This window comes from Miscanthus floridulus, chromosome 2 (genome assembly GCF_019320115.1).
Source record: "Miscanthus floridulus cultivar M001 chromosome 2, ASM1932011v1, whole genome shotgun sequence".
NCBI lineage: Eukaryota > Viridiplantae > Streptophyta > Magnoliopsida > Poales > Poaceae > Miscanthus > Miscanthus floridulus.
In genome coordinates, this window is record NC_089581.1 from 16,033,623 (window position 1) to 16,058,067 (window position 24,445).

Sequence of the window (24,445 nt, forward strand, 5' to 3'; positions counted from 1 at the left end):
AGCTGGTCAGACTCTTTCATCGTGATTTGATGGTAGTCAGAGTACGCATCAAGGAAGCAGAGGGTTTCACACCCAAAGGTCTATGCGCGGCAAAGGAAATAGATCCTTTGGGCATGCCTTGTTGAGACCCATATAGTCAACACACACCCTCCATTTCCTGCTCTTCTTTCGTACAAGGATGGGGTTAGCTAACCACTCTAGGTGGTATACTTCTTTGATGAATCCGACCACCGAGAGCTTTGCTATCTCCTCGCCAATGGCCCTACGTTTCTCCTCATCGAAGCGGTGCAGGCATTGTTTCACCATCTTGGAGCCTGGTCAGATCTTCAAGGTATGCTCGATGACTTCCCTTGAGATGCCTGGCATGTTTGAGGGTTTCCATGCTAAGATGTCTTAGTTAGCGTGGAGGAAGCCGACGAGCGCACCTTCCTATTCAGAGGAAAGCGTAGTACCAATGCGCACCATTTTACCCTTGATGCTCCTGGGGTCCACGAGGACTTCTTTGGAGCCCTCTATAGGCCTGAACGACCCGGTTGACTTCTTGGCATCGGGCGCTTCTTCGATGACCTCCTCCTTGAGGGCGATGAGCTCCTCGGAGGCGACGATTGCTGCGGCATGACCGCAGCACTCGACCTCGCACTCATAGGCACGCTGGAAGGAGGTGCCAATGGTGATGACCCCATGGGGGGCTGGTATTTTTAGCTTAAGGTATGTATAGTTGGGGACGGCCATGAACTTTGCGTAGCATGGACGTCCCAGGATGGCGTGGAAGGTTCTGGGGAACCCAACCACCTTGAAGGTGAGGGTTTCGGTCCTATAATTGAACTGATCCCCGAAGGTAACGGGCAGATCGATCTGCCCAAGTGGCATGGCCTGCTTTCTGGGTACGATGCCGTGGAAAGGCGCTCGGGTCGGGCGGAGGCGTGTTCGGTCGATGCCCATTTTGTCGAGTGCCTTTGCATACATGATGTTGAGGCCGCTGCCTCCATCCATTAGTACTTTGGTGAGCCACTTCGGGCCGATGATCGGGTCAACCACGAGCGGATATCTCCCCAGATGCGGGATGCTCTCTGGATGGTCGGTCCGATCGAAGGTTATGGTAGACTCTAACCACCGGAGGAAGGGAGGTGTGGCCAGCTCGGCCGTATAGACCTCACGGCGCGTGACCTTCTGATGACATTTGGAGTCATAGGCCGCTGATCCTCTAAAAATCATAAGGCAGCCATCCGGCGTCAAAAAACCGTCATCCTTCTCCTCGGCATCGTCCGTGGTGGGGGCAGGGTCCTTTCCGTGCTCCCCTTTGTTGGAGCCTCCGGACAAGAACCGCCGCATGAGGTTGCAGTCCTTGAACAGATGCTTAACCGGGAAGGCATGGTTCGGGCATGGCCCCTCGAGTAATTTTTTGAAATGGTTCGGAGTGCCCTCCACGGGCTTCCAACCACCCTTGCGGTCAGCAGCGGCCATGAGCGAGTCCTCACGCCGTTGTTTCTTGTTCTTTCTTTTGGCAGAACGACTAGAGGTGCCTTCACCGGCACCCTCGTCCCGCCTTGCCATGCCCTCGAGATGATCGAAGATTGCTTCGACCACTTCTTCTCCTGAGGAGTGGCTGGTGGCGATGTCCAGGAGTTCCTTGGTGGTTCACAAGCCCTTGCATCCCAGCTTATGAACCAGAGACTCACAGGTAGTCCTAGACAGGAAAGCTCCTATGACGTCGGCGTCGGCGACGTTAGGTAGCTCGTTGCACTGCCGGGAGAAGCGCCGGATGTACCCATGGAGAGTCTCACTGGCCTTCCGATGATAGTTTTTGAGGTCCCATGGGTTCCCAGGGCGCTTGTATGTGCCCTGGAAGTTTCCCACAAAGATCTCCCTCAGATCCGCCCAACTCTGGATTGCATTGCACGGTAGGTGTTCCAACCATGCTCGTGTCGAATCGGCTAAGAACAGTGGAAGGTTGCGGATAATGAAGTCATCATTATCTGCACCATCGGCTTGGCAGGCAAGCCGATAGTCTTCGAGCCATAGTTCAGGGTTTGTTTCCCTAGAGTACTTCACGATATTGGTAGGTGATCGATACCTTAGCGGGAAAGCAGCAATGAGGATGTGTCGGCCGAAGGCCTGAGGGCCTGGCAGGTCGGGGCTTGGACTTCGGTCCTCGCTGCTGTTGTAGCATCTGCCACGATGAGGATGATAGCCGCGGTGGGCTTCCTCTTTTGGATCATCGTGGGTACGCCTGCGAGCATCGAGAGTGCTACGTGCATCATGGTTACGGTCGAGACACCGATGCACCTGGACCGCGGTGCGCTGCCTGCCACCTAGTGGTGACTAGTGGACCAACGCATCCCTACCGGGACTCCCGGAGGATGTGTGTTGGCGGCGTCAAGCTCGCGTCGTCGAGACAATGAGCTTTCTGCCTGCTGCGCTGCCGCACGCTCGAGTAGCATGCGAATCTCATGGTAGGCCCGACGATCCTCGGGCGTTGTGGCCTCTGGAAGGCCATGGAGCAAGGTCGTCACGGTGGCGATGTTCTGGCTTGCTCGGGCGAAGCGAGGAAGGGCTTCATCGTCGGCGATGATCCTTCGGTTTACGTCATGGGTCATGGCGCGTGCTCCCACCGTCTCCATGGCATTCGATCTCCCGATCGAGCTCCGCGCATTCCTGCACAAGCTGGAGTCGCGCTTCCTCAATCTCCCGCTGTTGGGCTTTCCGCTGCTCCACCCCCATGCGAGGTGGGGCCGCTGTCTCCCCTTTGGTTTCATCACTGAGGTTGCCCACCGGGGTAGCCTCCTCCGCGGGGACGCTTTCGACGTGTCCCTCTAGGGTACCCATCATGAAGCATTCCCGAGAGGGGTGATGGCTCCCCCTGCTGGATTCAGAGCCATAGGACGACCCCGGCTCCTCTATGAGGTTGTGGAGAGATTATGTGATGTGTTTGATTACCCCCACAAACTCATTGTTCGCGAGCGGCAGGACCATGCGTCGTGCCACAAGGTGGCTAACGGTCGCCGCAGCGTTGCGGAGACCAAACGAAAGCGCTGTCGGGGCGCTCCGTATGTGGTGTTCCAGAGAGAGGGACCGTCCTCCGAAAAACCGCGCCATGTCGTTGGCGTCGAAAAGGTTGAGGCGGCTCTGGTCCTCCCTAGACTGCTGGGGTCCAAGGGAGACACCGAGCTGGCACTCAAGCCTCTCACAGTTGAGGCCGATGGAGGGGAGAGAGTGGATGGCAGCGTGAGCCAATGCCAACTCTCCCCCCACCGTGATGATAAAGTCCAGGTTACCGAAGCGCACGTGTGCGCCCGGGACCCAGCTGATTCCGTGGCTAGCCATCCATGGCCTGATGTTAATGTCGGAACGCGCAAAGGTCCCCTACCTGGCGTGTCAACTATCGATGTTTCGAGTAAATACCAACTAGTAAATTTATATTTGTTGCGCGTTAGGCCCGGATGGTGTGCTAAAAGACACGAGGTTTATACTGGTTCGGGCAGAATGTCCCTACGTCTAGTCTGCTGCTGCTGCTCGTGTTATTAACACTGAAAGGTTCGTAGTAGGGGGTACAAACGGTCGAGAGAGGGACATGTCCCAAGTCTCTGGTGGAAAGGTCGAACGAGTACTGAGAGCTCGGTTGCTGCTCAGCTGTGTGTAATGTGGTGCGTGGTGTGTTGAATTGATCCGTCCCTTTAGTGGGGTGCCCTGCCTTCCCTTTTATAGATCAAGGGGGAGCAGGGGTTACAGATGGGAGAAAGAAGAAAAATCAGAGGCCAAGAAGGTTCTTCGAAGGTGCCGGGTCTTCCTTTTCCTCTGAGCCAGCCCTGCTGACATGGCAGACGGTGCCAGGGATAGCACGTTCGCTGATCTTGATAGGGCCGTGCTCTAGCTTCGTTCAGCAAGTGGTCACGTCCCATCCTGCCCCGGCGGGCGGCGTGACGCACCAGGGTTCCGAGCCACGACCCTACGGGGAGCAGACGGGGAAGTGACCAACCCTTAGGGGCCGGGCAAGGCGCAGCCAACCTTCGGTCGTATGGGCAAGAAGTGTAGTTGCGTTCTTGTCTATTCGGAACCATCAACGTTTGATGGTTATTAGCTCCACCTCTTTGGGTACCCCAGTATTTGGTCCCCGACAATAAATATCTCTTATATGCCTATATTAATTTACTCAGTTTTCTTTTCCTACCTATTTTGACCCTTTTTCACATATCTTGAAATTTTCAAATCTTTGCAGTTTTAAATGAAAAATATAACAGATAAGATTCTGAATGCATGTGGCATCTCAATATCACATGTATGATTTTATTTCTCCTGATTGTCATTGTGTACCTGTACAAGTTTTACTGAAGGTAGAACATTCCACCATATCAATGTTCGTGTATGTCAGTGCACTTTGTCGTTGCGGATTATGTTGTCTGAATTTTCAGTTGCAGTTTTCCTTATTGTTGTTTAATAGACATGGTTCTATACTCTACGAGTTCCCCCAAACTTCCCTTGCAGCTGACTTCCTTACTATGCAACCTCAAATGCTTTTCGTTTAGGTTTAGCAGCTTTTATCTGAGGCGGCCTTTTTAGAACATTATTACCTTCACACAGCTGTGATGTCTCGTACAAAGTAGAAATTATCCTTCACCTTCCCCCTGAAGACCTGAAGTTCAGCAAATCACTGTAACTTGTGCCAGTACGCTTCACGATTTGACAATAAAATGGGAACCAAATTCTTACTGTAACTCGAGGAAAATGACCTTATCTCCCTGTTCTAGCCTTTTGTCTTCATTATTATGCTCTCAGTGGCATATGGCTGGTCAGTGTGTGTCTCTGGTCATCTGGTGCATGTTGGTGTTAATGTGTGTAGACAGTAGTGGTGGTGGTGTATATTTGGGTACCTTTCTTCTTTAGTGAATTGACATGTAGCTCTCATAGAGGGGAAAAAACTCAAGAAACATGAACTGCAAGAACAGTAAAATGTAGCACATATTGCTTTATGGATTTAATTTAACAAATACAAATAATGGTCAAGGTGGGGAGCATCCCTACCTGATCTTTTTTATGAATGTGTTCCCTGCCAACAAAATGTTATTAAAATCACAAGTTCATATAAAGATAATTTTATAGTAATACCCTTTTAAAGACTTAAGAAGATATAGTCTATTTAGTTGGTATACAGAATTACAAATATGTTAAGTGCATGGGAGATAAGAGAAACTTCCATTTCTACATGTTGATGTCTTAAATGTTAATAAGCTTCTGAGATTTGCTAACTAATAATCATATAATTTAATTTTAGTTCATACACTGTTCCATGAAAATTAAGTTACTACAAACAGCAAATGATAGTTTTGGAACATTAAATAAATTATTCATAAAAAACATAAAATAAATTATATAGGGATGTTCACCGTAGTATTTTCTGTTGTTTGGAGAAATTTTTAATTTTAGATCAATATTGCTTAAGACGTTCAGTTTTATACTCCCTCCACACGGACTAGTATATATGTGGGGAACTTCAACACACTGGAACTGATTGAAAGAGCTAGATACAGTATAATGCAGTTAGAAAGGTCCATAACTTCATTTGGGTTTGACTTACTTAATTTACTTTATATATATAGCTGTCTTCTGTAACTGTTGTTCTTGAGGTTGTTGTGAGTGCGTCCGAACTAATGTTGTATCCTACTTCTGATTTAGTTAGTTGACCTGTTGAAACAAGTGCTTTCACATGTACAAAAAGGAACAATCTTTAGCTAGTCTATGCATATGTATGGTATATATCGTGTATAAATATTACACTATGCTTTCTTGTAGGACATGAAGGTGCTATGGTAAATGTTACGTTAGTGAATATAATCGTACCATTCTTTATCATACATATATATTGTTGTAGTGTTGTGTATATTGTTTAGTTATTCATGCTTACAGTAATCTACTTCCAGTTTTAAATTGTTATTTCCACCTTTTCACAGTATGGATAAAATTCTTGAACGGTATGAGCGCTACTCCTATGCAGAAAAGGTTCTCATTTCAGCAGAATTTGATACTCAGGTAAATTCAATTTCCTTTAGCAACATATGAAGCTGTTTTGTAACTTCATTCAATATAATAGGCTCTAATTGATTCATTACTATAGCTTTTTAGCTTTTGTTCATCAGAAAATTTCTCCAGTTCCTGTCAAGTTGGACTAGAACAATGTTTTCAAGTCGTCCGATTCATTACTATGAAGCTATGGGAGAGAGTTATCGAGCATCGCTTGAGAGCAATAACGCGGGTCTCTATGAACCAATTTGGTTTCATGCCCGGAAGGTCAACCATGGAAGCTATTTTCTTAATAAGACAAGTTATGGAGCGGTATAGGGAGAAGAAGGACCTACACATGGTTTTTATTGACTTGGAGAAGGCTTATGATAAAATACCAAGAAATGTTATGTGGTGGGCTTTGGACAAACATAAAGTCCCAACGAAGTACGTCGGGCTCATTAAGGACATGTACAACAATGTTGTGACTAGAGTTCGAACAAGTGATGGAGACACGGATGACTTCCCGATTAGGATAGGACTACATCAAGGGTCAGCTTTGAGCCCTTATTTGTTTGCTTTAGTGATGGATGAGGTCACAAGGGACATACAAGGGGACATCCCTTGGTGTATGCTTTTCGCGGACGATGTAGTGCTAGTTGATGAAAGCCGGACAGGAGTGAATCAAAAACTGGAGTTATGGCGGGAGACTTTGGAGTCCAAAGGTTTTAGACTCAGTAGAACTAAAACTGAGTATATGAGATGTGACTTCGGAACTACTACTCGGGAGGAGGAAGATGTTAGTTTGGAAGGTCAAGTAGTGCCTAGGAAGGATACCTTTCGATATTTAGGATCAATGCTACAGAGGGACGGGGATATTGATAAAGATGTTAGCCATAGAATCAAAGCAGGGTGGATGAAGTGGCGGCAAGCGTCTAGTGTCCTATGTGACAAAAGGGTACCACAGAAGCTAAAAGGCAAGTTTTATAGGACGGTGATTAGACCTGCTATGTTGTATGGTGCAGAATGTTGGCCTACGAAAAGACGACATGTTCAACAGCTAAGTGTCGCGGAAATGCGTATGTTGTGTTGGATTTGCGGTCATACAAGAAGGGATCGAGTTCGGAACGATGATATACGTGATAGATTAGGGGTAGCGCCAATTGAAGAAAAGCTTGTCCAACACCGGTTGAGATGGTTTAGACATGTGCAACGGAGACCTCCAGAGGCACCGGTGCGTAGTGGAATCCTAAGCTAGGATAGTAACGTGAAGAGAGGCAGAGGAAGACCGAAGTTGACTTGGGTAGAAGCAATAAAAGGAGACTTGAAAGGATGGAATATACCCAAAGACTTAGCCTTAGATAGGAGTGCTTGGAAGACAGCTATTCACGTGCCTGAACCTTGATTGCTTCTGATGGGTTTCAACTCTAGCCTACCCCAACTTGTTTGGGACTTAAAGGCTTTGTTGTTGTTGTTGTAATCACGATTAATCGTCCTAATTGGTCCATGCTTACTGATTAGGGGTACCGTCGACTTGTACAAGTCGTCCGATTAATCGCGATTAATCGTGATTAATCGTCCTAGTCGGTCCCGTGGCGACTAGGTTCGACTGGACGACTTGAAAACATTGGACCAGAAGTACGATTTTTCATGCTGATCAAGTTGTACTGAACATACATATCTATGTGGTCTTGATAGGATGATTTTTAATGGTAGTGTTTTTGTTGGTCATGGTTGTTTCTTGAGTTAAAAAGGCGTGAATCTGACGATCAGTACCTAGGGATGTTGGTGTGGGTGTATTATATGAGTTTTTTACCCTCCTTTTCTTTTTAATATGAAAGATACACAACTCTCCCGTGTTAGAGAAGGAATAAAAATGATCCCTGCTACTTCATTACTTGTTTTGCCAAACAATTAACTTTTAGCTCCCTTACATAGATATGCCATCCACACAATAAATCCGAAACCAATAGACGATTTGTGCGGAGAATCTAAGAATCTGAGGTTAGAGAGACGTTGAAAAGGATGAAAGAATGTAAGGCAATAGGACCGGATGGTATCCCAATCGAGGTGTGGAGATGCCTCGGGGACATAGCTATAGTATGGCTAACCAAGCTGTTCAACCATATTTTTTGATCGAACAAAATGCCTGACGAGTGGAGGAGAAGTATATTGGTACCGATCTACAAGAATAAAGGGGATATTCAAAGTTGTACTAATTACCGGGGAATTAAGTTGATGAGCCATACTATGAAGCTATGGGAGAGAGTTATCGAGCATCGCTTGAGAGCAATAACGTGGGTCTCTATTAACCAATTTGGTTTCATGCCCGGAAGACCAACCATGGAAGCTATTTTCTTAATAAGACAAGTTATGGAGCGGTATAGGGAGAAAAAGAAGGACATACACATGGTTTTTATTGACTTGGAGAAGGCTTATGATAAAATACCAAGAAATGATATATGGTGGGCTTTGGACAAACATAAAGTCCTAACAAAGTACGTCGGGCTCATTAAGGACATGTACAACAATGTTGTGACTAGTGTTCGAACAAGTGATGCAAGCACGGATGACTTCCCGATTAGGATAGGACTACATCAAGGGTTAGCTTTGAGCCCTTATCTGTTTGCCTTAGTGATGGATGAGGTCATAAGGGACATACAAGGGGACATCTCTTGGTGTATGCTTTTCGCGGACGATGTAGTGCTCGTTGATGAAAGCCGGACAGGAGTGAATCAGAAATTGGAGTTATCACGGGAGACTTTGGAGTCCAAAGGTTTTAGACTCAGTAGAACTAAAACTGAGTATATGAGATGTGACTTCGGCACTACTACTTGGGAGGAGGAAGATGTTAGTTTGGAAGGTCAAGTAGTGCCTAGGAAGGATACCATTCGATATTTAGGATCAATGCTACAGAGAGATGGGGATATTGATGAAGATGTTAGCCATAGAATCAAAACAGGGTGGATGAAGTGGCACCAAGCATCTGATGTCCTATGTGACAAAAGGGTACCACAGAAGCTAAAAGGTAAGTTTTATAGGATGGCGATTACACCTGCTATGTTGTATGGTGCAGAATATTGGCCTACGAAAAGATGACATGTTCAACAGATAAGTGTCGCGGAAATGCGTATGTTGCGTTGGATTTGCGGTCATACAAGAAGGGATCGAGTTCGAAACAATGATATACGTGATAGATTAGGGGTAGCACCAATTGAAGAAAAGCTTGTCCAACACCGGTTGAGATGGTTTGGACATGTCCAACGGAGACCTCCAGAGGCACCGGTGTATAGTGGAATCCTAAGCCAGAATAGTAACGTGAAGAGAGGCAGAGGAAAACCGAAGTTGACTTGGGTAGAGGCAATAAAAGGAGACTTGAAAGGATGGAATACACCCAAAGACTTAGCCTTAGATAGGAGTGCTTTGAAAACAGCTATTCACGTGCCTGAACCTTGATTGCTTCTGCTGGGTTTCAACTCTAGCCTACCCCAACTTGTTTGGGACTTTAAAGGCTTTGTTGTTGTTGTTGTTGTTGTTGTTGTTGATGATGATGATAAAACTAGATGAAGGCTAAGTCATCTAATGTGTATTGGCATTTTAGATGGCATATGTGTAACCGGAACACGTGATGGCAAGGTGTTCTGTCTATATTTGCATTGATAGAAAGTTAAATCAATCAAGTTTAGTTAACTTGTATTAGAATTGTTCGTTCATTTTGCAGCTTTCAATTCTTAGAATATATGCTAAAAAGGTAAATTGGTTCAAGTTTCCAATAACAAGGCACTGTTGCACAATATGTTGTAATTGTTGTAGTGCATCCAAATCCCTCCAGTCTCTAATACATGACGTTCGGGCAACATTAGTACGATGCTAGGACATCAAAATTAGTAAAATTTGTACTAATTTTGTTCTAACATCATCATGCATTAGTAACTGGAAGGAATTGCAATTTTATCCAGCCCCTACATTTTTTACATGGTATATATTGGCCTTTTGAAACCACAAAGCTCATATATATGTCAGTTTTGGATAATATATTCACTGTTAGAATCTGATACCCCCGTTATGTGCAGTAACCCTCGGATCTTCGAAAGGATATTGCGATTATGACACAATCTTGCACCGTATTAAGAACGATGTAGTTGAATCGCGTAGAAAACCCTAGATGACGATCAAGCAACCACGACAAAAGATTAGGATTTGGCGAGGCCGGCCGCAAATTCTATAAGCACACCTTCAAAAGAGTACAAGTGATTGTCGCTCTCTCAACAACCCTATGAGTCACCATACAACACTTCACTACTAGCCACATTTCAAATAAAATTAATAGATTTAGCAACTTGATATGTTTCTGACATTTAGCAGCCTGTCGGATCTCTTGAATATTTTGTTTGGTTGTCCAAAAGATAAGTTTGTGGAACACTGATCCTCTTCCTCTCCTCCCATCCCCAATCATCTTCCCCACATATACTCATATGTCATACCAACTAACTGGTCTCAATGCTACTGTTGTTAACTTGGTTACCATAAAACTACTAGAGCTATCTTGGGAAAGGACATTAACTATTAATACAGGTTCTGGGTCAAAAACTCTACTACAGACTTCAGGTCCATTTCTAGTAAACTCAATATGATGGTAACAATGTTATCAAGTCGTCCAACTAATCGCGATCAGTCAAGCTACTCGGTGCCATGGTGATTGGCTATGCACTACGATTAGTCACAATTAGTCGGACTGATTGGTGCCATGACAACTAGGATCGATTAGACGATATGATAACATTAGGTGGTAAAGCCATAAAAAGTATACCCCCATCACCAATTCGGATTTACTAAGATCAGACCATATAGCTTGACAGCATTTTTCTTTTGAGAATATTTGACACCCCAAAATGTCATTCATGAAGTGTATCAGACAGTCCAAAGAATATCTCAGTATCATTTTATTCATATTGTAATGTTTGTGAGGTGAAAGCAATTTAATGGTTCGTAAAAGTAGGGATTGTAGGCTTAATATGCTCTTTGTATTAAGAGAAATATGCATTTACAGATCCTGAACACCAATAGTATGTGATACCAGTATGTATAGGAGTTTAGGACAGTTTCTGGAAGCACAGGAAACAATATATCCAAATGTATTATATGTTGTCAACTGTTTTCTCACCATTTTCTTATAATAATCCATGGAGCTTTCTCATATTTTTTTTACTAAATATGGTACTAGTCCTAGTTATGAGCAGTAATAAATTATGTTTTAAATTAGTACTCCCTCCATTTCCGTTCTAGCTTTTTTTTAATATACATACCTTTTGCAAAGCACTAGATATATATTGTGTCTAGGTACATTATAAAAACTCTGTATCTAGAAAAGTCAATACGACTTACAATATGGAATGGAGGGAATACAAAGAATACTGTACTGCAGGGCAGTCCTTGGTTCACGTAACTATCCCCGGTTATTATGTTGAGTGTCTCCTTCAATTTTTTATATACTGAATCAATAGCATTCCTTTTCATGATACTGGCCCATATTAAATAACGTAAATCTTATTTGCTTTGTGTAGGGCAACTGGTGCCACGAATATAGAAAACTAAAGGCAAAGATCGAGACAATACAGAAATGTCAAAAGTAATTTGTAGTGTTTAGTTACTGAAAATATGTAATATGCCCTGTTGAAGATAAATATGACCAAGACTTGTGTATCCTGCAGGCACCTCATGGGAGAGGATCTTGAAACTTTGGATCTCAAAGAGCTCCAGCAACTAGAGCAGCAGCTGGAGAGTTCACTGAAACATATCAGAACCAGGAAGGTAGTGTGATCATATATATTAGACTTCAGTGCATTACTTGTGGTGCCTACTAGGCCACTGACAGCCATGCGCTCTGCATGTTGGAAAGCTAACAAGTAAATATTCATGGCATGTGCAGAGCCAGCTTATGGTCGAGTCAATTTCAGAGCTCCAAAGGAAGGTAAATTGTTGAGCTCGCTTAAAGTTTGGTAGTTCGAACTTCCTTTTTAAGAATTGTATGATTTCTTTAGCTGCCCATTAGATGGGCATGGTTTGTTGCAAGTATTGACTACATTGGTTGCCTTGTTACATCCACAAAATATTCCTGCTCTTGCGCTGTGCTGAGTGTTGGCATGCGCTGCCATTGTTACCGCAGGAGAAGTCACTGCAGGAGGAGAACAAGGTTCTGCAGAAGGAGGTAGGCAGACCGCAGACGCTGCTGCTACTCAACACGTCGCCTCATCGATGCTCAGCTGGCCCTCTGTTTTCTCATGAAGCAAATTAAATTTACAGAAAGCGTTACTCCTTCCTGCAGCTCGCGGAGAAGCAGAAAGCCCAGCGGCAGCAAGTGCATCGGGACCAAACTCAACATCAGACCAGTTCGTCTTCCTCGTCCTTCATGATAAGGGAAGCTGCCCCAACAACAAATATCAGGTAGATCACATTCACATCGCGCTACAATCCCAAATTAGTGAGGTGACCTCATTTTCGGGTAAAGATTTAAGTGAGGTTGGGCTTAGCTAAACTCCATTTTAAAAAAAATACATTTGTGCATTTTTAAAATTAGTGAAAAAATGTAGATTCTTGTAGAACATGGGCAATGTTGACAGTTGACACACAATGTTCATTTATGAGCCACAAAGAAAAAGATTGTGAAATGATACTCGTTTTTTTTTTCTTCACAGAAAGTATGTGGTCAATTTTTTTCTACAAATTTTCGTGTGTCAATAATTAATCATCCATCTAGATGTATGCATTTTTTTTGATAAATTTTAGAATTGCAGTTTTTATCTTGTAAATTTCCAAAACAGTAGCCGTACGCCAATACTCAACCAGGTTACACCTAGGGCCAATTTCCCGCCTCTGCTGACATTTCAGGAAGCAACTGACAAGAAAAATGACCGTCCGGTTTTTGCAGCATCTTCCCTGTGGCAGCAGGTGGGAGAGTGGTGGAAGCGGCAGCAGCGCAGCCGCAGGCTCGCGTTGGACTGCCACCATGGATGCTTAGCCACCTGAGCAGCTGAAGGTTTCTTTTCACCATCGTGGTGTGGTAGCCAAAAATTCAGCAACTCGCTTCTCCGCCTGGTGCAGTATCGTCGTGATCGCGAGAAGCAGCAGTAGTGGTCTACCGTACTGTTTACCACCGTATATAAGTAGCAAATCTGCAATGTGTATATTTTGTTCACCGTTTCCGCTGGTCGGTCGCACGAGTACTTTACGCATGTAATCTAATATATGTGCAGCATCGAATATTCCATTTCCATGACCATAACACGTGCCGGTTTGTGGTAGTTTCGAGTCTCACATAATACGTACACATTCATATCACAGTGGCCTTATCCTTTGCATCAAGTTTCATTTCTACAGAATACAGCTTTGTAGTCGTTTCCCTTTATGCATCAAATTCCATATCTTTGTTGGTCGTTCCAAATTACGCAGGTGCATATGTAACAACAATAGAGAGGAATGCATCCGATTTAATTGCGATGTTCTGATGTCTCCTAGGCGCCTTTTACTACAAAAATGCAGATAACTGAAAACCAGAGGACGATACCATTCTGTCGGATAAATTAATAAAGATGGTCTTAAAAAAGAATGATCTTTCTGCCATCGGTCATGTACAACCGTTTCGCCAGCATAAATTGAGGTGTTTACCATCCCAGGTCATAGCTGACACGAATGCCTACCGAACCCAACCCAACCCGCCCCCACCCCCCCAAAAAAAGAGTCGCATTTAACACAAGCTAAAGCCACTTCTAAGAACGGTAATAAACATCCTCTGAACTCTGTACCTTGACACTACAGGTTAAAAGGAGGATGCGACTAAGGCATGTGTAAAAAAGAGACTGAGTTGGGATGGCTATTAGGATAACCGAGGTAGCTTCTCCTTCAGCCGCGAAATGAACTTAAATGTCTCCTCTGCTCTTACTTGTTGATAAATATCATTTCTTGATACCCTGTCCGGATGGAATTTCAGAAGAGCTTGCTTGAAGGCTTTAACCTGAAAAGGATAAGTAATCTAATCAAATTAACTATTATATTACAGATATTCCTAAATCTCTTCTATGTCCCGAGCAGAAAGCTTATATATTAGTCTCTGGGAAAAAAATGAGCTCCCTGAATAAGAACACAGGTTTATGAAATAAAGGTAGCTACTGATCCTCACTTATACAGAGTTATTGCCTTATTGGCTTAGTCTCACTCCCTCTGTTCCAAATTATATGCTTTTTGGCTTTTCCAGATACATAGATTTTACTTTTTTTTTTACTGTGTCTAACGTATATATCTAGGTGCATAGCAGAAGCTATATACCTAGATAGAAAAGTCATAAGGACCTATAGTTATGGGACGAAGGGAGTACCGAAGTACTGTCATTACCCTTATCTGTTCTATTTTTCTTAAAGACTACTTGCAGAATCTAGTCCTGCGAAGTTGATATACAGTTGCTGCATATGTACTTATTCATCTGCCTGCAATTGCAGAAGCTACCCATAGCTGTTCATAAAACTCACACACTTGGGGTTTTACTTTTATATGGTTAAAAGAGACAAGGGCCAACAGTGTTTGTACTAGGCAAAACGTACACAAACAATATGACAAAAAAGAAGCTAGCAGCAAATATTTTTTTTTTTACTTTTTATGGTTAAAAGAGACAAGGGCCAACAGTGCTTGTACTAGGCAAAACGTACACAATCAATATGACAAAAAAGAAGCTAGCAGCCAATAATTTTTCTTATAACCAGCAAGTGATGGGTTGAGTGTATCCATAAGAACAGGGCATACCTCACCACCTTCAACAGAGATGCCTAGCGCATGCAATATTGAAGTCATATCCCAATGTCTCCTTTCCAAATCTTCCAGTTCCTTTCTGACTACACCCCGATACTGCTCCTTAAGCTGTATAGCTTCTTCATTCTACAGGAAGAAAGAAAAGTTAAGTGCCATAAATGCCAAAGAAATATGAAGATTTACAATGAATTCTACTAGCATAACACTGGATACTGGTAGAACGAGAGACCTTTCTCTGTGATTCACGGACTTCTTGCAATCTTTGCTTTTGTCTCTTCTCCATGTCAAGAGAGCGTTGAGCTTCAGCTTTCTTTCTCTTTCGCAATTTCTTTGCTTCCTCAGCCTACACAATGTTTTTCAACAAACAAACATCATGAGTTGTGACAGATCCAAACAAATTAGTTGTCGGGGACCAATACTAGGGTACCCAAAAAGGAGCTAATGGTCATCAACACTGATTCATTCGAACAGTTAAGAGCGCGACTACAGCTCCAACCGACCCCCAGGTGCGCGGGCTCCGTCTCGCCCGACCTCTGGGGGCGGGCTCCGCCTCACCCGACCTCTGGGTCGGGGCCCCCGCCTTGCCCAACCTCTGGGTCGGGGCCCCCACCTCGCCCGACCTCTGGGTCGGGGGCTCCGTCTCGCCCGACCCCTCAGGCGCAGCTCCTGACGGAAGCCTGTACCGCCGCCAACCACTACGGGCCAGAAAGTACAACCCAAAGTCAAACTTCTGGCATCATGCAGGGAGCGAGCACATCTCAACATGACCCGTGCCCGCGACATGTCACTCCAGGGAACTCACATCACCAACGGTGTCAGACGCGTGGTCACTATGCCGCCTACTCCCTGTACGGCCACTGACCAGCACGCTGGTTCGCCGCGTCGCCCGCCGGGACGGAATGGGACGTCACGACCCGCTGACAACGCCGGGGCGTGGCATCAACGGCGAACAGGCGCCCGGCGTGGAGCCGTCCCTGTCACCATCTGCAGTGTCGGCGGGACCCGCATAAAGGAGAAGAAAGGCTCGGCAGTCCTGGAAGCCTTCCTCTCCTTGGCTCTTCTCCCTCTTTCTCTCTGTGTAACCTGCTCTTCCCCTTCGTCTATAAAAGGGGAAGCAGGACGCCCCAGGAGAGAGGACAGCGGTTCACCACTCTACACGGCTGTAGACATCAAAACACACGCCCTAACACGCCTTAGGAGCACACGCACATCAGAGACTTGGGACACGTCCCTCTCTCGCTCGTTTGTTTCCCCTACTACAAACTTTCAGTGCTAGTAACACGAGCAGCAGCGACGAACTAGACGTAGGGACTTTCTGCCCGAACCAGTATAAACCTCGTGTCATCTAAGCGCACCATCCGAACCAGACTCGCAATACTAGAAATTTACTAGTTTGTAACTCGAAACACCGACATTACTAGTCTTAGTCTGATAGCTACTTTGATTATCACTCCCTTCATCCAAAATAAACCAATTCCTAGAATCACCCTAAGTGAAACTACCTCAAATTTGACCAACTTTATAGGAAAGGGGAACAATACCATTGACACCAAATAAGCAAATTATGAAAATATATTTCATATATCTAGCGATACTAATTTGCTGTCATAAATATTGGAGTTCTTTTTCCTATAAATTTGGTCAAACTTAAAATAGTTTGACTTAGGACAACTCTAGTTGATTTAAATTTATTTAACTTGGAACAGAGGGAGCATCTTTTTTTATTAAAAAATAAGTCTAAACTTAGGCAGGCATTAGCCTGCCACAACTGAAATCACATTGAATACAGAATGCTGGATGTTATGTTCCCAAATTATGCATGGCATCACATATTTCTAGTATATAGTTATCAATTCAAAGTAGCAAAATACTGTACCTGTATTTGTAATTGCTGCTGTCTCGATGCCCACTCCTCCTCTGCTGCCCGCTTGTACTCAACAGATTCTTTGTGTTTTTCACGTTCACCAATCACTGACGCAAATCGCCCTAAGTCCTCGGGATCTTGAAGCAAATCCTTACCCCTGACAGGACCATTATCTTGAGCAGAATAAATATTTGTGTTATAGGAAGCTTCAGGTGGTGACTGATCCTTTTGTGAATATACATCTTCAGGTATTTTCTCATCAACCTTTTCAGGAGTACTGACAGAAATTGGAGGACTTCCATCTTTCCTGTCCGTTGACGAGATCCCAGAAAAAACCCTATTTGCAGAGGCAAAGTTATAGGCAGAGTTTTCATCTGGCCGAGGCGATTGAACCCCTTCTGAAGCTTTTTCAGAACCAACTACTGAACATTCCTTGACATTTGGCACTGAAGACTGGTCATGGTCATCCTTTGACCTGCCGGTATTATTTTGCACATCTTCGGCATTTGGCACAGAAGGACCATTGACACCCTTTGCATTGCCAGCACTACTTGGAGCACGCCCAGGGCCTTCCTTTGTACCGCCACAACTATTTTGAGAGTCATACTTGCTTGCAGCACTGTAAAACCAAGACATACTCTCATCTGGATGGCGTTCGGCACCAAAGAGATGCTCAGAGTTTTTACCTGGCTGTGTCTCCACCCCAGCACATGATGTGAATGCAGTAGCCCCAGCATCCTTACACTCATGGACACCATGAGGCGGCTTTTTTCTGGAAGCAGCCGTCTCCCACATCTTACGGGCTGTACCAGTGTCATCGAGAATCTCACAATCAGAGCTGCCATCATCAGTGTCAGAGTCCCATCCTCCGGTAAGATCGCTCTCAGAGCTGTCGGACATGGAATCCAACCCATATCTGTTCCCTGGAGAACCCCGACCCGGTGTCATCGCTGCTGGAGACCCAGAAGCACGGGACATGCTGGGACCTGCTTTATCGCCTCTTGTACCATCTTTGTCGTCTTCATCATCATCTATGTTGATCACGTTACTGGAGGAGCGGTTCCCTTTCCTGGCTTGAGACCCAGGTCCCGCCGCAGAAGCTGATACTCCAGCAGCTGCGCCGTCGATTATGAGAACCTCCGAGTCGGAGGTATCGTCAGTATCATCGTCCTCATCGCTGAGCACCACGGTGCGAGGCGCGGACTTCTGCGCGGGGAAGACCCGCGTCCACAGCGTCCGGCTGAGCCCGTTTTGAGGGGTGAAGCGGAACCGCCCCCACGACATGGCTAGCACGGCCCGGAGACGATCGCCGCTGCAGGCTGGCGGCTATAGCATGCCGACACCCGCGACAACCTCAGGGTTCCACGGCGATCCTGCAGGGAAAACGGCAAGCTTGTAGATTCAATCGAACGCGATGACGGAAATGCGCAATCAGGAACCCTAATTCGCAGGAATGGGCGTGGGACGGCGTTGAAACAGAGGGCACTTACCGTGGTAGCGACGCCGGCGGTGAGATTCGGGGAGGGATTGAATCTGGGACCCAAGAAACCGAGGCGGGCTCCCCGCCGCCTGCTCGATTTGGGAAAGAGGGGGGAGGAGTTCGGAGTTGGTGGGGCGTGGACGCGAGGCGACGCGACCAAGCCGAGGAGGCGGTGGAGAGCAAGGAAGCGGATCGATGGAGCACGAGCCGCAGGATGGAAAATCCGCCTCTTTTTTTTATTTGGGATTTGGGATTTGGGATTTGAACTTTTGGTGAGCGAGCCGTTTCAACTTTCTAGTAGCAGTACTTGCGAGAGCAGCGGGGGAGGAAGGCGGGACTGCGGGGGAGACGGAAAGGTTGCCATTGCCCAAGCCGCACGGCGAAATCCCGCACGGCTCTTCCGCGAATTTTCCCCACTCCGCACGCGTGCGGTTTCGTCGCCTCCGCGCCCGCGTGCGGCCGGGTGGTGTGGTGTGTGTGCCCGCTGGGCCGCGGAGCACGGTCGCCTGTCTGGCTACCTGTGAAGCGGATGGGCTGGGCCTGGGCTCATGCGGTCACGCCTGTGGACGTCAGTTTCACGCACAGTTGCACAGCAAGTTACGCGATGTGGTTTCTCAAAAAAAAAACAGTTACGCGAAATTCCCGCCCAAAAAGAAAGTTACGCGAACGGCGAACGTGATGTTGTGATGTTAGGTTACAATTAATATGTTTTTAAACTATATTTTATACTAATTAGATGTAAATTATTTTAACTCGTAGGAGCAAGGAGCATGACTTTAAGTCATACAGGACATGGAGAGCGTAACAGTAAGTATAAGGTTATCATGTCATATTTGGATTAGATTTATTGACATGTAGAGGATGAACTAGAGGCGACTTTCTACAAACAAAAAATGATATTCTCGTTCTTTAATAATTAAACTAGAAGGATTTTTCACATGTCGCTGCGGGGCGAGTGCATGAGACGCCAGGTGAGCGCCGGGCAGAGCAAAGCGGGGTGACGCTCGTCCTGCCGGGTAGAGTCTTATGTCGTCCTGCCAGGTAGAGTCGTACTTCCGTATTTTTTAGTTGTATATAGATATAGAAGATTACACTATGACATCAATGACTTAAATTTTTGGATCCACCTGATCTCTGAAACATTTTAAATGAATCTGTAAGACATCCTTCTAATCTATACAAAAGAATTCACTTCCTTTTCTAATGAGCAACTGCATCTTTTATTAGAAATGATGAAGTAAGTTTACTAATTACTCTATCCTTTTCAAATTATAGTTCGTTTTGGTTTTGCCCTAGTAATTTTCTTTTAAAAAACAAGTTTATAGAAAAATTGACCAACATCTCCGACATATAAAAGCTTGAGAAGTTTGATTTTAGAGTAAAGTCAAAGCGAATTATAATCTGTACCAGGGTGCTAGGGTTAATAAAGTTGTGACATCCTCTGTAACAAGTTGGTACACGCAAACATTATACATAAGAACTAGTCATAAATAAGAAAAAAAAAAGAAATTGACCCGGTGTACCTGGTCATTTTCTAAGACCACCTATCATTCACCGACGGACAAAAAAAAATACGAATGCGATGCGAATGACATTATGACGGCCGTCGAGTTTCTTCTTTCGAAAAGAAATAGCCATCAAACTAAAGGAACCCTTGTGTTGCTAAAAAAAAACCTAAAGGAACCATATTACCATATTACCAAGCCTTTTGGAGTGCTTAAGCAGGCCACAGCGAGACGTAGGGCCCACACATTGATCTTGTGCCAATCTTCGCAAAGTAGCTTCACTTCACTTTGAATCTTATTTCCAACAAAATTTCAGTCAATTTTGCTTAATTTTTTTATGCAGGGCCCACGACTGATAGTTTTGCAAGCAGCCAGTCACCTTTTTTTTTATCGATTTGACCATTTAGATCATGTTTAAACCGTCATAATTTTGTATTATACCACTAGAATATACATATTTATATATGTAAAGTCAAATATACTAGAAAGTATTTTAGTTTTAGCAAAAGACAAATTCAAAATAAATTTATTCTAGCAATATGTGAAAAAGTATGTACATGTACTACAGCAAATAGTTTTTCACTACTACATTCAGACCTATCACAGGCAGTTCGCAAAGCCCATCACTAGCTTTTTCGGTCATGATGATATTCTCGTCACAGGTGGTTTGCAACTGGCGGTGATATTAGCTTATCACAGTCAGTTCGTATTACCAAGCGACGGTGATTTGAATTTTCAAAATTTCTAAAAACAGACTAAAAATAGCAAAAAAAAATTATTTAGACCTTTATCATTTGCTTCTCTAACCACTCCACCCCTAAGTCACTTGTGTCTATATAGCATATTTATTTTTCTATTATTCACTTTTCAGGATTTAAAATGAATATTTAGAACCCTAAATGGTTTCAGATAAAAAAGTCATAAACTACAAATTTGTTGTTGTGATCGAGATCTACAACTTTGATTTTGGTTGTTTCGCCATCCGAGGTCGTTTAATAAATTTGAATTTCAAAACGTCAAAACTTCCGCCAGACTTTTGGGACCTCAAATGATTTCAAATAAAAAACTCATCAACTACAAAGTTGTTCTCATCGAGATCTATAACTTTGGTTTTGGTCGATTTTCCATCCAAGGTTGTTTAAAGAATTTAATTTTTAAAATTTTAAAACTTCAGATACAAATTTGAGACTATAAATGATTTCTAATGAAATAGTTGTCAACTAAAAAGTTGTATATCTTATCGAGATCTACAACTTTGGTTTTGGTCATTTTTTCATTTAAGGTCGTTTATATAATCTAAAAAAATTGAATTTCAAAATTTGAGTGCTTCAAACAGAATTCTAGGACCATAAACGGTTTTAAATGAAAAAGTCATCAACTACAGAGTTGTCAATCTCGTCGAGGTCTACAACTTTTATATAAAGTTTGTTTTCATCTGACTTTATTTAAAAAGTTATGAATTTATTTATACTGCAGCATGGTTATCACCGCCGTATCATACAACAAGCTGGCGAGGCGGCAGTGATGAGAAGCACATTATCACCGCCGGTTGGTGGTGCAAAGCCGTTATGATGATGGACTATCACCATTGGTTGGTAAGACGGAGCGACGATGATAGTTATCAACCCACACGTTCTTACGAACCGTTGGTGATAGCTATGACCAACGGTTTTAATAATACCGACGATGATAAAGGTGTTGGTGATAAGTCAATATGTAGTAGTGTTTTAAGGAAAAATAAGTCCCACTCTGTGTTATATATTCATGATGTTAATTAGCTTGGTGCCAATGTGGTAGATATAATCCTTCTTTACTAACTATGAATTGAACGACCATTTAAGTTGGTTAATGACTCTGTTTTTTTCAAACGTGTTCAACTCTAATATTATTATTATGTTTAATCATGGTGAGTTAAACGGTATGATGATCGGCATGGAGCTTCTTGTTACATTGAATGGACTCCAGATTGTAAGTGAAATGGTGTATTTTCGTATTTGTTTTTTCTCCTCCATTTATCTAATTTTAATAAATAAAATGATGGAAAGAAAGTGAAAGAAAAAACGCTTTGTCCCACACAGCAACGGAGTAACCACTTCAACTTGCATATCACGCTGATCAGTGAACAGCTGTGCTCTGTGCAGGGTCGCAGCACGAGCATGACTCACAGAGTCATAGAAAGTCATTTACTCTACTAGTCACTGACCAGCAGGGCCAGCTTTGAACAGAACCCACTCACCAGTGATGGGGTAAATAATGGTCGTAGTAGGCATTGGTGAGGCCTCGTGATGATGGTTCGTCCCTGATCCTGTACAAAGGCTTGTTCCTCCGGGCTAACAACTCCGCTCCGCTCGGCCACCGCCGCCGTCTCCGTCTCCGTCTCTGTCTCGTCAGGTGAATCTGATATCTCCATCACTATCCGCCTGTCACATCGCAATTCGCATCATCCATCCACACCCTCTCATCTCAGGCAATCTCTCGTGTATGATGATGATCCGATTGGCAGCAACAGGCTCGTACCATGCAAGGTTTAGCTTAATTTTCACCCGCTACCAGCCTTACATAACTTCGATTAGTCTAAGCGTATAACCAAAAGTAAACATAATCATGTAGATAAGAATATGACATGTAAATATTGAAGTCTCCTAAGATATGAAAGTGCAGATACAATGGTTTATCAAGCCTCCGAGACTAGATCAGGAACCTAGACATGAGCCCAACTCAACTCTAACTCTCAAGTTACTAATCTACTACATTGGAGAGTTCTAGACTTATTACTCCTGGTGTATCTTGATTTGAATGAGATGCCTTTCAAGAGGGGTCCGGGGGTCCTTTTATAGGGGGGCGCCAGCCACCCTATGGGCCCATGAATCCGTGGCATGGCTTAATCTCAACTCTCCATCCGAATTGACCTTAATAAACGGTGGAGATTGATCCTTAGAGGCGGTGGAACAATAACCACTACACAAAAACTTAACCGAGGCATTTGAAAAAGGCCTCTGAGGCGGTTGGACCGATTGCTCGTCTCGGTTAATACATTAACCGAGGCAGTCACCTTAAAACAACTGCCTCGGTTAATCGATATTAACCGAGGCGGTCGTCTTAATGCAACTATAAGGCCCGCATTAGTTAATTGTGGCCAGCCCACCAAGCCCATCTAGGCCCGATAACTGCTTCACAGTATATATACGCTGAGCATAACTGAAACCCTAACTCTCCGTCTTCCTCAGGCGTTGTACCCTCCAACCCTCTCTCTCCGTCTCCCTCAGGCGCCGCTCCATCCCTCTCGCTCTCTCTCCCTCCCCCTCAGGCACCGCTCCATCCCTCTAGCTCTCCCTCATCTCGAGCACAACCGAGCGGCCACGGCCATGGGCACGGCGCCGCTCCATCCCTCTCCCTCTCCCTCAGGCGGCCACGACGGCGCAAGCGGTGTGCATGGAGGCTAGGGCGGGCTCACGCGCATGGAGGCCATGACGGCGTAGGGCGGGCTCACGCGGGTCATGGGCACGTGGATCCATGTAGCAGCAGCTCCTACACCTTCCCCGGCAGTAGATCTGGCGCCACCACCTCCATGCCGGTGGCCGCGCGCATTGTCATCAACTTCGGCACCTGATCCGACAGCAGCAGCTCCTCCCCTATGTAGATCCGGTGGGCTCCATCCTCCTAACCTCTCCCTTGGTGGATCTGGCGACTGTAACACCCTAAATTTTGCACATTTTGAAATAGGAGAAAATTGGTTAATTAAGCATTTTGTGGGAACTTGAACCTAGGAAAAATAATAAAGTTATCAAATTAAAATAGCAATCATGTATGTGCATTCATGCCGCTTCATGTTCTTTTGAATTGTTTGGTGTGAAGTCGGATTCTAAATCGATTTGAATTTTCATTTTTGAATTTGCTTTGGAAAATATGTCCAAAAAGAAGAAGAAGAAATTTACTCCTCTCTTCCTCCCTCTCTCAGTTTTGGCCTGGTCGGCCTTGTTCTCTCACTGGCCCAGCTCCCTCTCCTTTCTCCTTTCGGCCCAGCTGGTCATCTGGTTTTTCTTCCGCTCAGGCCGAAGCCAGCTCGGCCTTTCTCCCTTGCGCGCCGTAGTGGCCCAGTTCTGCCAGCCCATTCCCTTCCAGCGCTGCAAGCCGTGCCCCGCGCGAGCGCCTTCCACCGCTGACAGCCTGGGCCCGATCGTCAGGCTTCTTCTTCTTCTTGCTCGTGTCCCAGTCGGACACTGTGCCGACGCCGTCGAGTCCGCCTCTGCCACGACCCCCATTATGCCGTGATGCCCAAGATCCTGGCCCCATAAATAGCGCCTACACCTCTCCTCTGTCTCCTATCTCATCTGCCGCTCGTTTTTTTTCGCCCAAGCAGCCGCAGCCACGCTTCGCCCTAGCTCCGCCGCAAGCATCGCCGACCACTGAGTGCCGCGCCGTTTTTGCTGCCTCCTGTTCTTGTTTTTCAGGTCCGGTGAGTCCATCGTAGCTTCCTCTCTCTCCCTGTACTTTTTTTCATCGAATAGTGCGCTGGAGGCCGAGAACCGCGTGCTCCAGCAAGCTGACAATGGCGCCGCTGTTGGAAGCACCACGACCGGCACTGTTCCGGCTGGATTTCCCTTTCTCTTTCGCCAGATTGATTCCAAGCCGTTCAGATCTAATCCAATGGCCCAAAATCGGAGATACCCCTTCGCTGCCAATCTTTCAAATACATGCTTACAATTATTTCCAATTTAACCTGCAGTCCAAAGCGCGTTTACGGATTTCGTTTTCTCTTTTCAAAAGCGTATTTTGGTTCGGTTATATTGAAATACGTTTTTA

At 44.9% G+C, this 24,445-nt stretch overlaps 2 protein-coding genes across 7 annotated transcripts in view; one reads left to right on the plus strand and one right to left on the minus strand.

Annotated features, from left to right (window-relative positions):
• Window positions 1-13,356, plus strand: part of LOC136518104 (MADS-box transcription factor 14-like) — a 45,646-nt gene extending 32,290 nt beyond the window's left edge. The window contains exons 2-8 of one of the 6 annotated variants that reach the window (XM_066511796.1): window positions 5,946-6,024; window positions 11,559-11,623; window positions 11,706-11,805; window positions 11,924-11,965; window positions 12,161-12,202; window positions 12,298-12,438; window positions 12,923-13,356. In XM_066511796.1, the coding sequence (XP_066367893.1) occupies window positions 5,946-6,024; window positions 11,559-11,623; window positions 11,706-11,805; window positions 11,924-11,965; window positions 12,161-12,202; window positions 12,298-12,438; window positions 12,923-13,012 (559 nt within the window). In that variant the 3' untranslated portion in view covers window positions 13,013-13,356. Of the gene's footprint in view, window positions 1-5,945; window positions 6,025-6,109; window positions 9,191-11,558; window positions 11,624-11,705; window positions 11,806-11,923; window positions 11,966-12,160; window positions 12,203-12,297; window positions 12,439-12,922 lie in introns of those variants that run through there. The other 5 variants (XM_066511805.1, XM_066511775.1, XM_066511789.1 and 2 more) reach the window with 5 other exon arrangements.
• A 205-nt stretch (window positions 13,357-13,561) lies between these two features.
• On the minus strand, window positions 13,562-18,478 carry LOC136518143 (uncharacterized). Its single transcript, XM_066511814.1, has 5 exons — window positions 18,148-18,478; window positions 16,670-18,030; window positions 15,023-15,136; window positions 14,788-14,919; window positions 13,562-14,005 (listed from the first exon to the last, which is right to left on the minus strand). Exons 2-5 carry the CDS (start codon window positions 17,939-17,941, stop codon window positions 13,868-13,870), a joined length of 1,656 nt encoding a protein of 551 aa, XP_066367911.1. The 5' UTR covers window positions 17,942-18,030; window positions 18,148-18,478; the 3' UTR covers window positions 13,562-13,867.
• Between the last annotated feature and the right edge of the window lie 5,967 nt (window positions 18,479-24,445).

Excerpts from the sequence above, each read along its gene's own strand:
- LOC136518143 (XM_066511814.1), bottom strand. The coding sequence starts at position 17,941 with ATGTCGTGGGGGCGGTTCCGCTTCACCCCTCAAAACGGGCTCAGCCGG. Across the intron at positions 15,137-16,669 it reads AGCAGCAATTACAAATACAG|GCTGAGGAAGCAAAGAAATT; the intron begins GTACAGTATTTT and ends AACATTGTGTAG. Across the intron at positions 14,920-15,022 it reads TCCGTGAATCACAGAGAAAG|AATGAAGAAGCTATACAGCT; the intron begins GTCTCTCGTTCT and ends TTCTTCCTGTAG.